Below are 12191 nucleotides of genomic sequence, written 5' to 3'. Positions count from 1 at the left end.
CCCCCACTGCCCAGCATATATTAAGCCCATACATGTTTATTTGCATCATAAACTCTCTCGCTATATAGATATATACACACACACACACCCTCTCATTCTTTCAGATATTCATCTCAGAGACAGATGAAGATAGACATATACACTATCCTTTTTTCTTGTATTTTGCTATGAGCTATTCTATCGATCCTTGTTACTCTATGGATATTGCATCAATTTGTTTTCTTTATATGTTGATATATACTCAGCAACCCTTCTTCCATTTCAACAACATTCATGAATTGTCTTTCTTCCATGAATGGCTGAAAAATACTTTCTCTTGCACATAAAATAATAAACAACATTTTTCAATTCCTAAAGCCCAGAAATGTATTTCTTAAGAGTACATGAACTCAAAACCTTTTATCAACATAATGAATTGTTTTCAGTAAAAATTGTGGTACACACAAAAATAGATGGCAACTTTTAGTATTATACATATAAACACACACAAGCACATACATAGAGATACATACAGACAGACAGAGAAACAGATAGATATTTGTGTGGTATATGTATATATCATCAGTACACAACTGATTTTCATGCTGGCATTGCTGATGATCCTAATCCATGTCAGTTCTTATTTGGAATTAGTTGCTCTCCTAGACAGGTCTCAGGACCATATTTCACCCTTGTTCTTCAGTTTGGGCTAGGTTTCTAAGACAGGATGCTCTCCCTAACACCAACTTTACAGAGCATACAAAGTGTATTTTATCATGGTACCAGGTTTTTAAATCTTACGTCCTCCAGAAGACAGAACTAAAAACTCCTCTTGACTGTGTTTACTCCGCTCATTCAGCAAACATTTTATAGAGTGTACAAGGAGCATTTATAGAGTGTACAAGGAATCAGAATTAGTGGGTTACCTTGTACTCTGCAAGACAAAAGAGCCATTACTGCTCAATGTTATTGTTGTTCATTCCAAGTAACTTGACAAATGGACTAGATAGAACAGGCAATTGCAGAAAATGAACTATGAGAACTAGTGTGATATGGAGAAAGAAACATGAGTATGAAAAAGGGACATAATGATTGAAGTGACCATATGGAAAAGGAGGAGGAAAAGAAGGAGACAGTGACAGCAGAAAGTAATGAGACAGAGACACGGAAGTTACATTTTTGTTGGTAAGAGAGAAATATGAGAGTATAATAGTTATCAATAATGAGTAACTTGGTAACTGGGGGAAAAGAGAATGGGAGCTAGAAGCATAGAAGAGTAATGTTTGCAAGTAAGAGAACATGAGTTACAGATTATCAAGATGGTGATGGTAAGAGACGAACAGATCTCGATGAAGGACTGGCCAGAAAGTGAGTGAGTGACAGCTAGCAGTACAGGAGTGTATGTGTGTGCACATGCGCACGCATGCACACACCCACACAAAACAAGGGAATTGAAACATTATAAGAATACAAAACCTTATTCAATTATAGATATTTACAACAGACATTTTCTTGGGGAAAAAAAAATCTGGTATTGCACACAATGGATGTATTTTATAGCGTCTAACTTTCTTTCAGGGCTACTACTTATTTCATAGCTTATCATAAAATTATAAATTAAACTGAACAATGTAATAGTTGTGTTAACAAGAGCAATAATATTAAAACATCTTACACATATATTGCATGCTTATCTGTTTATATGATGACATTCAGGTAACATTAAAATTGTTTGTCAAGGCAAAGAAAAGATTTAGCTTAGGATGACAACATGACAAAACACAACACTAAGACAGTAGTACAACAGCAATTGTAATACTCACAGTCTGTATCTTCTGTTAACATGGATGGATATTGGAAGGAAAGCGACAAAGGGAGATACAAAAATACAACGCAGAAAAAAAATGTCAACAAACAGAAAAGCAAAGACGATTAAGAGACATAATGAAACACTGGAAAATGAGACATACAGAGGTCGGAAGGTTGAATATTCTTGAGATTATACACAATGATATTGTCATTTATTACATTATTTTCTTTATAAATAAAACATTTAAACCCAAAAGATTTTTAGCCAACTTAAAAACTAATTTAAAAGTATTTTAGAGATTGAAATATTTTCCTAAAAGAGAATGATCATTAAAATTAAAACTTTTAGGTAATAGAGTTGTTCCTTTTTTTAATCATTCAGTTTTCAAGGGTCCAGTACTTAAGTAACATACTTCACTGAAACAGGTATGTGTAAGCATTTACATGCATAAGTATGTCTTGTTTATAAACATGGGGAAGAGAACTCGATACGTAGTGAAGAGTACATATAATCTTATTTTATTTTCATTAGCTGTTAATACTAAAAGAGTTGCTCAAGAACCTGGAGTTTTATACTAAACTGTTTTATAAGTGCATTTGCATGAAATATGAAACTCTCTGCTTATATGTACCTTTTGTAGTAGTCTCAACTAACAACAAATTTAGAGAGAGAAGCAGAGTACAAGAAAATATCATTTCAAGATAATATATATCAAACTAATATTTTATACAATATATACATTTATCATTCCCCAATAGAGTAAATGTGAGATTAATGTTATAAGATTAAGTTTCTGGAATAGTGAGTGTCAGTAATTATGTGGTGTTTATAATCAATATATACTACTCTGCTTGTTGCAGTTACCCAACATATTCTATTTTATTTTACTTAGATTTTCAGAGTGAGAAATGAAAAAAGAATCCACTCCAAAGTATAAAAATTAAAATTATTAAAAGCCAACAGACCGAAAGTTGCATGCTTTTGGGAAAACTATATTTTAAATCATCCACGACATTAAACAAGTAATTTTCCATTGAAAAACAATTCAGTAGAATCTACCTCTATTTGATGTCATTACAATTATCAAATCAAGCATGTTCAAATCTAAAATAAATTTTGTTTTTACATCTTTTATCTTTTACTTGTTCCAGTCATTAGACAGTTGCCTTGCTGGGACACTGCCTTGAATTTTTTGTTGAATGAATTAACCCAATACTTATTTTTTAAACCTGGTACTTATTCTATCAGTCTTTTTTGCCGAACTGCTAAGTTACAGGGATGTAAACACACCAACACCAGTTGTCAAGTGGTGATGGGGGAACAAACACAGACACAAAGACACACATATAAATATATAGATCGATATATACAACTGGCTTCTTTCAGTTTCTGTCTACCAAATCCATTCACAAGGCTTCAGTTGGCCTAAGGTTATAGTAGAAGACACTTGCCTAAGGTGTCACACAGTGGGACTGAATCCGGAACCATGTGGTTGGGAAGCAAGCTTCTTACCAAACAGCCACTCCTGCACCTATTTATCCATATTTACTCAATATCAATTCTCATGTTTCTATAAAAACACTTGCCTTTCTTCTACACATCTCTCAAATTTACATAACATTTCTACCAAACCTGTTACAAATAGCAGACAAACATTCTTCAAACCACGCAGTCACAGAGTACCATCTTAAAAATAGGAGGTTACATTGGATAATATGGCTTTAGAAATACTGTTTGAAAAGAAAAAAACAAAAACAAGATGTTCACAGCAAAAATATTGCTGATCAAACATCAACAAACATTCATTACATCTCTCAATTTCATATTGAAAAATGTATAGTTATCAACCTAGTTTATTCTTTATTCTTTGTAGCTGCTCTTCTGTATTTAATACTTATGTTTTCATATCAGGCTCACACTTCTGATCACATGTACCATACACTGTCATTCAGAGAAAGGATTCTTTTATAAACAAAAGGAATCATTTCTTCTGTTCTTTAAATGTAATACACTATCTTAAGTTCCAATGAGGGCATTTAAATAAACTAAGTAAATCAAGTGACTTACCTACTAAAACATGCTAATATAATAAACAAGAAATAAAAGACTTTTCCATGAAGTAAGAAACAAGCATTTTGAATTAGCATCAGTTTAATGACATTTTTTATGCTACCTTGCATTGACATGTTTTTAACCTCAGAGCCCCATTTTCGGGGGTCTGCAACAAATACTTCAGCATAAAACAATATTTTCCTATAATTTCTGCACAAAGACATTACTCAGGATCATATAATGATTGAATAAACATAGTATGAAACCTACCTATCTTCTGATAAATAGCTTCCCACCGCTGATTAAATGCATCAAGATCAAACTGAACTTTCTCTTTCTTTCCTGTCTTCTTCTCTTGTTGCAACAAAGCATTTGCTTGCACTTTAAGATGTTCAACACGTTCTTCTTGGGACTTCATGTCTTTTAATTTTACCTTTTACAAATTACAGAAGGTCTTTTTAAAAACATACAACTTCACTAAATAAAATATATAGTATATAAGTAATGTAGCATTGTTTGGTTGCATATTAATGCTTTTTCAAGCATGCACACCTTGAAACAAATATTTAATTAATTATTAATCAAAAAATTGAATTTAATTTAACCATGCTTTGTACATGTTATTTTTGGTCGTAGTGAAAGACCTGGGAGGTAATGAGCTTTGTGAGACAGACTGCTTCATGGAAAAATACATTAAAGTCAATACTTCCATAATAAACTAACAATCTATTCAGGATTTCAATATCCATGAATTCAAACATATGAATGGCTTGTTTTGAAATGGACTAAATCTAAACAATTTATGTATGTTTATGAGATCACTAAAATTAGGCATTGTGAATCCAAATAAATCCATAAGCCTATTACATGCAATATGTAAACCCTAATATCCAGCTTTTATGAACTTCTTTAGAATAAACACAATATCAATAAAAATGAAGTACCCCTTTATTTTTAAACAATAGTTATAAAATTATCCATGTTAGAAACAGTGACTAAAACACTCTTTCCCCAATATACAGAATGAAAGTTTAACTTACTCTGCATTGCTCTAACTGATGACTGATTTCAAGAGTTTCTTCTGAAATGTTCTCTGCAGTAGATGCCCATCTCTCATAATTCAACATCAAATCTTTCAGTGAATTCAGTTCGTCATAAAACTTTTTAGCTTCAATTTCCAGAAAAACCTTACTATGTGTCTCATTCAGAAGTTGATTGATAATTTTCCATCTTTCTTCCAGCTCTTGTGTCAGCTTAGAAATATTATCATAATTTTCACCGCCTTAAAAAATAAAATAAAATGCTAATATAATTTAGCTTCAGAACAAATTTTTATTTAAAAGCAATAAAAATTTTAACAATTAAACAAGCAAAACAGTTCATCTCAAATTAAGAGGGTCCTTTGAATATCAATCATTATAAGAGAATTAGTTTACACATATTTCTTATATACATAAAAACTTACCAAATTTTAATTCTTCAATTAATTTTTTCCCAGTTTCCAAGAGTGAAGATACTTTATCATGGTGAGTTTTCACATCATTTTTTGTATCCTGTCAAAAGAAATAGTTCTATAAGATAAAATGTTCTTTTTTCTTTCTTTTTGTTTTTTCAAATTTCGATGGAAATATAAACTTTTTTGGCAGGGTCTCACATGTAAAATATAATTAGTTGAAATATTTCAGTCAACTGAGACATAGTCCATGAAATTTATAGGCAAAACTCTGAGTGCAATAAGATCAGTTGACTGAAAGTTTTACACAATACAAAACCAAATTGGGTAGATTTGATCTTTAAAAATCAACTGGTAAAGTTATTGAAAGAAGCTTATAATGAAATAAGTGATAACTTAAAAATTTTAAGCAGTGCAATTATTAATTATTACATGAATTAATGGTAAAAAGTGATTTATGGGAATACCTTATAAGTTTTAGAGAATAATTCTCAGTGAAATTGTTTCCTGGTTTCTAAGTTTTTAACAGAAAACATTAATAAGAAAAAAGATTCCTTCATAATTCAAAAGAAAATTGTTATCAGATTTTTAAACAGTACTATAATCTGAATGCTCTTCCTATCTCTAATTATTCAACTATAAAATAAGTATAGACTATACAATGTGGTTTTGGTCAGAAGTATAGTCAGATGTTATGATTGTAAGATTTGAAGTCATGACTTTAATGACATTAGCTTGGCATCATAACCACATGTTATAAATTTTTTTAGAAATAGTAACTGTTAATACAATCAGAAACATAGAATTTAAGATTTCAAAGAAATAAAAGTACCTGAATTAAAACAAATTGCTCCTCTTCAGAAAACTCTTCTTGAGAAGCAAGGAAAGGATCTTCAACATCATCATCATCATCATCGTCGTCATCATCAACAGATAGCAATGCTAATGTTGATTCTGTCTTCTCAAACCAATCTTTCATTTTTTTCATATCTATTTCAAATTCTAACCGTAAAGCTGTATCAGTTTTGCGCTTTTTCACCACATCAGGTGAAGTTGTTGGTTCAGACTTTGTCTCTCGAACTTTCTCTTCAGCAAGAATCTCCTCGAGATCTGTTATTTTACTAAGTTCAACTCCAGACCCAGCAATCTGAAATCAAATTAATTATATTTAAAATTTTCCTATCTTAGTAAAATCAAACAAACAAAAGCTATCCATAAATAATTTGCAGTAGAGAAAAAAATAAGAGACATGACGGTCAAAATGGCTTAACAAATTTCAAAAGCTGCCACTCATATGATTTCAAAATTAGTAAGCTTAAATTTCTAGGACTATATATAGTATTTTGTAATGGAAACTTTTTAATTCATTTCAATATTTAACAAATATCTTCATAATTTATAAACACCTAATATTAGCTTAGAATTAAAAAGTAAAATTTATATAATTTTGATGTTACCTCTTGGCTCTGTGTTCCCATGTTCTGAACCAGATTTTCCCATCGCTCTTGTACATCTTCAAGTTCAGCACTTATACGTTGAACAGCTTCTTTATCCTCTAGATTCTGGACAATTTGCTGACCGCACTCATATAGTTCATCAAAAGACTGTACTTGTACTTCCATTTCTTTTTCAATGGCCTAAAATGATAAAACAACTGGAATTTTACTCAGTGTAAGTTAGAAACCAGACAATTTTTTTTAAACATGTTTTAAATACTTTAGCAGAAGAACAATGTCCAAGATAGCTTCATCAGTTCTCTCATATTGAGTCCCCACTACTCGAATAACAAAACCTAAAGAAGGTTTGCTCTAGGTCAACTTAAATCATACAGATCTATGACTAAGGGATTATCCAGCAGTGATAATCTCAGCAATTTTGCTGGTAGTGCACCTTGGAGGAATAATATATTCACCAGTAGTACCCAACCATAGAAGATATTTTTTACTTCTCCCTTCTCTTCCCTCATTCCCTATTCGCAACTCATATTCATCTGGTTGAACTTGCTCAGTTTATTCATTCAAATATTCCATTGGCAAATGATACCCATTATCATCAGGTTTATAGATGTTAGCAGTAATACATTTTGGTGATTCTTGATCCCACAAACATTCTTCTGCCCAGCATCATGTGAACATCACTAGTGACTAGCAGTTGACTATTTTATAAAAGCAGCACACCTACCATGCTGTTTCCAAATACCATATGTAACCCTAAGCTAAATATCTGTCAGATGTTATATCTTGCCAAAGAACACCATAGGTTTGGCCTATTAGTCTTATTTCCACTTCTACCACTAATAACTGTATCCAGAGGTTGTATTCCTATCCACCACTTTGGGGCTCCCTACAGTGATGTTTCCTCTTCCACACTAATAGGAAAGAAACTTCACTCTCAGTACTCCCAATTTATTTATCCTGCAACACCAAGTTATAATTCTGAAATTCTTCAAATGCCTCTATGCCCAATCTTGAAAGGTTCAATAAGAATGACACAGTCTTTTTGTTTTGCCCTCAACCACTGGTTCTGTTGACTTATACTATTCTCATATCTGCACAAAAATGTGGTTTTACACTCACATTTTCTTGTATCCTGTCTCTGTCTGAATGTTATCCCCATGGTTTTTCATTTCCTTACCCTTACATGTTCTAAGGTGCATTATTTTAGTTATGGAAGAAGTGTTGCCAAGGCTGATGGCCTTGCTGCAACTGGAGGTACTTTACACTAGGCATATATGTATGCAAGATGGTGAGACTGGTGAAGTGGAAGATAGATTTGAGGAAGATTTAACAAGTGTAAGTGGAGTGGAGTTGGATGCAAAGCAGATGGTAAAGGTGAAGGCTTTCACTGCAACTTTATTACTCACAAATAAATCATGGTTGGAAGAAAAGAAGCTTTCACAATGTTGGCAAGAAGATAGGCAGATATGCTGCAGTTCAAAATAAGGGTGAGCTTGAGGTCTATGATGTTAGGAGGAATCATTCATGGCTCAAATTGAGAAATGCAAAAGATTTAGCTTCTGCATTAGTGGCATCAGTATGCGATAAAAGTAAGAGCCAATAGGAGTTGTAAGTACTGAGAACAATGACTTTGGAAAGGGTTGAAGTGAGGTATGTATCCTCAGTGCAGGAGGAGATATGGTTGAAATGGTGGCAGTAGTTCAGAGTTCTAAAGAGTAGCAGCAGAAGAGAATGTATTTGGAGGAATGAAAAAGGGAAACTTTAAGGCAGAGTAAATGGAAGTCATTATTGCAGGTATCCAGGTGAGAAAGATGAGTAACAGGGAGAGCAGAGTCTACATAAGTAGAGACACCACATTTCAAAGTGAAATTTCAATAAAGAATGTAGCATATAAATTATGAATAGAAGGTAAAAAAGTTTGTACTTCAGAGATTTCTGTGTTACTAAGAGATGATGGGTAAGATCAAAGATAAAATGAAGTCCATAGATGTTGGAGAATGGAACATTGGTGTTCTAATTTTGACACCTTGGAGAAGTGTAAAGGTGCATTGAGAAACCCTGGTCTGAAAGCTTGCAACACAGCAATCTGTCAAATACACCTGGTGGCCAGCTGGTGATGGTAAACTAAGCAGCATGATGTACCTACTACCCTTAAAGAGGAGGGAGGTATGGGTTCTAAGCCATTTAAAACAGAACTACTTAAGAAGAAAAGTGACCAACAGACCAAGAGGTAAAAAATATGTGTGGTCCCATTGCCTTCTACAATAGTGTCCATTTACCCCAGACAACAATTCACTAGTAGTGTATGGAGAACAGGGAGAGGGGTAGACAGAGGAAGACAATGATTTTGTTAGTAGTTAGTGGCTGACACTACAAGCAAGATCACTAGTCTATAAATAGATTCAGGCCAAGTTCAAAGAAAAATAAAAGTTTTAATGATATGGTTGTTCAATGTCACTCTTCTGCAAAGTTCATTTACTTTTGTTTTTCCATTACTTCGTATTTGTAGTCAATAGAACTACACTGTTGCATGTTAAGGATCCAATTGAAACGGTTTCATTTATTCTATCTAATATTTGAAATTAGTCTAATAACAAAATCATACTGACAATACTTATATGATCTACTTAAAATAACAAAACTTATTTGTATAGATATAAGATATAGTCAAAGTAGTTTCTGCATTCTTTCATAAAATCTTATTACAAAGAAAATCTATTTTTAGATATTTCATTTAGATCTAAATTTATGAATCTGACTGAAGAAATGTGTTCTTTCAATTTTGATGTAAAGATTATTTTTAAACAATAAGGTACTTTAATTAAAGGATCTAGTTGGTTTGACTTCCAGCATTTCAAAAATTAAAGTTTATTGAATGGAATATTAATATACTTTCCTAAGCGGAGTTGCTGGAGTATTTTAACTTTTTCCAGAAAAATGTTTTTAAAAAGTTATAGAGGTTTAAAGTTTGATCATTTTCACCCTGTCAGGAACCAGGATTTGGAAGCTGTCATTTTGTGCATGACTGTACATGTCAACATTCTGAAAATAGCACGTGTTTTTATATGAAACTGTAAACAAATCAAACTCTGTTTAACGCATGACATATAACCCCTCATAACTTTTTAAAAATTTGCAGAAAAGTTTTGCGAATTTGTACTCTATACACAGGGATTCATAGGATTATGCAAATAAAATTTCAATTGGTGGGGGAAGGGGGGTGATTTAAGGCATATTCAGCTGTTATTTTTAGCACATCTCACAACCAGGGTAGAAGCAACAGATCACAGTGTCAATGTGCATGGCATTGTGTAGAATATATTTGTCAATACATGTGCTTTCTCACTGACAAAAGAGTTCTCATGTTTGACTTGTTACTATGGAAACAGACATGAACGTGTCTGTGACTTACGATTAGCTAAAATTACCCCAAAATCTCAAATTTAATTGCTACTAACTCTTTATTTATTGATTTATAGCGAAAATGATTTTTACGTCATTCATTAGCCTATAAATATGTATCACTACACTGAATATGAAATTGAATTGAACAGAAAATGATGCTGGCAGCCAAATCAACGTGATCCTAATTAAATATCTCAGGTGTTGTAACTAAGATTATAATTTTACAGATTATTAACAATAAAAGATTTTTCAATAAGAACATACATACATTTCAGTGAGCAGTCATCTAATGGTGATCATAGATAAAAGCAATCAAAATTAAGTGTGAATAAGAAAACTATTTCATTCTCAAGTTGAGGTTAATAGTCAAAAGAGATTATTTATTAAGTGTAATGCATCCTAAACAAAACATTATAATAATACACAAAATACACTACAATATTTAAATCATTTAAAAATAAATGAAGATAAAACTAAAACTGTAATAATTAAACTTCCATACCTTCAAATTTTTTACTTGTTCAGAAACTTCAGCTGGATCTTTCAGAGTAGCTTTACGCATTTTTACAAGTTTTTCTTCTTGACAATTAAGCCAGTTACAAAATGCTTTTAATCCATCAGAATAAAACTGCCATTTTAATAAGACATCTTGTAGTAATAACCGTCTCTGTTCAGTTAGTCTACATACATCATCCCAACGTTTGACAAGTTTTTCAAGTTGATGTCCAAGAGCTTCACAAGCTATAAAGCCATAGAAGAAAACACTTTTCATTAGATTACCTTTATGTAATTTTTAAAATTTTCAACAATGAAGAATGAAACTTAAACAGTTAATCAAAGATCAAATCAATCCCTTTATACTTAAGGAATTCTGTCCAAGAAAACACAAGACCTAAATCAAAATACCAACCTTTGCTAAAAGCTTCAAAGTTTCTAATTTAGGAAACTTTTTAAAAAGTTTCAAAATACATAATTCACCTACCTGTTTCAGAACTGGAATCATCCACAACAACAACCATATTATGAAGGGAATCAACTAGTTTCTGCTTTTGTTCAACAGAATGTTGCACTTTCTGCAATACAAGATTTCGAAAATCAATAGAATTCAGCATAACTGATGTATTGTATTAAAATTCCATAATCAAAAGCACATTCTACCATTTGAAATCAAGTTCTTTCTTCTCCCCATCTGCCAATCTTCTTCAACTGAACACTAACAGAAAGCCAGTTAACATTGACAAATTTATAAACTGAAATCTATATACACTACTCCTTTCTTTTAATGGTTTCACTCAAGAGTTTAGTCAATCATCTTGTACTCAGTACATCATCATCATCCTCTATCTGCTTTCTTTGCTGGCATAGGCTGGACAGGTTGCTGCTGCATCCCTAGATGGGTTGGACCACATCTCCCTCATAAATTTTGATTTTGGTTTGATTTCTACAGCTACAATGCTCTTTTTATTACCAACCACTTGACAGAATATACTGGGTACATTTTTTTGTGGCACCAATATTAGGCAGGTTGTCATGTTTACAACAAGACTAAAGGGACTTCTTGCCCTCACACTAAAACAGAGTGCACTGAGTGCATTTTATCATGGTACCAGCAGGAGAGGGGATAAAAGTGAGAGCATAACTGATACCAACAGGGGCGTAGCTAGGGTGGGGCAAGCAGGGCACATGCCCTGGGTGTCATTTTAAGGTGGGGGAGGGGGCAATTTTGGCCAAGATTATTTTCTAATTTAGCCATTAAAAAAAAATTCAAAACCGTTTCAGACATGGTTTGTTTTGCTTATCGCCATGCAATTTTTTAAAACCAGTTACCCATTTTTTCTGTGCAAGCTTCAACTTTTTGGTGGTGGTGGTGGTGGTGGTGGCAGGAGTGCAATTTTGGTGCTTGCCCTGGGTGCCACTTACCCTAGCTACAGCCATGGATACCAATGATGAGTGAATGACTGATGTCAATACCCAGCAGCATAGAATAGGCAGCATAGAATAGGCAGCATAGAATAGGCAGCATAGAATAGTGAAG

The 12191-nt window shown here is 32.7% G+C and overlaps 1 protein-coding gene across 5 annotated transcripts in view; it reads right to left on the bottom strand.

Annotated features, from left to right (window-relative positions):
* Positions 1–12191, bottom strand: part of LOC106873450 (dystrophin) — a 562674-nt gene that overhangs the window by 502378 nt on the left and 48105 nt on the right. For all 5 annotated transcript variants that reach the window (XM_014920808.2, XM_052976364.1, XM_052976366.1 and 2 more), the window contains 7 exons: positions 11139–11229; positions 10659–10897; positions 6752–6931; positions 6127–6441; positions 5307–5394; positions 4882–5123; positions 4112–4274 (listed from right to left, as the gene is read on the bottom strand). In XM_014920808.2, the coding sequence (XP_014776294.2) occupies positions 4112–4274; positions 4882–5123; positions 5307–5394; positions 6127–6441; positions 6752–6931; positions 10659–10897; positions 11139–11229 (1318 nt within the window). The remainder of the gene's footprint in view (positions 1–4111; positions 4275–4881; positions 5124–5306; positions 5395–6126; positions 6442–6751; positions 6932–10658; positions 10898–11138; positions 11230–12191) is intronic.

This window comes from Octopus bimaculoides, chromosome 2 (assembly GCF_001194135.2).
Source record: "Octopus bimaculoides isolate UCB-OBI-ISO-001 chromosome 2, ASM119413v2, whole genome shotgun sequence".
NCBI lineage: Eukaryota > Metazoa > Mollusca > Cephalopoda > Octopoda > Octopodidae > Octopus > Octopus bimaculoides.
Note: the sequence above shows the minus strand (reverse complement) of the source record. Positions and strands in the feature narration are given on the sequence as shown.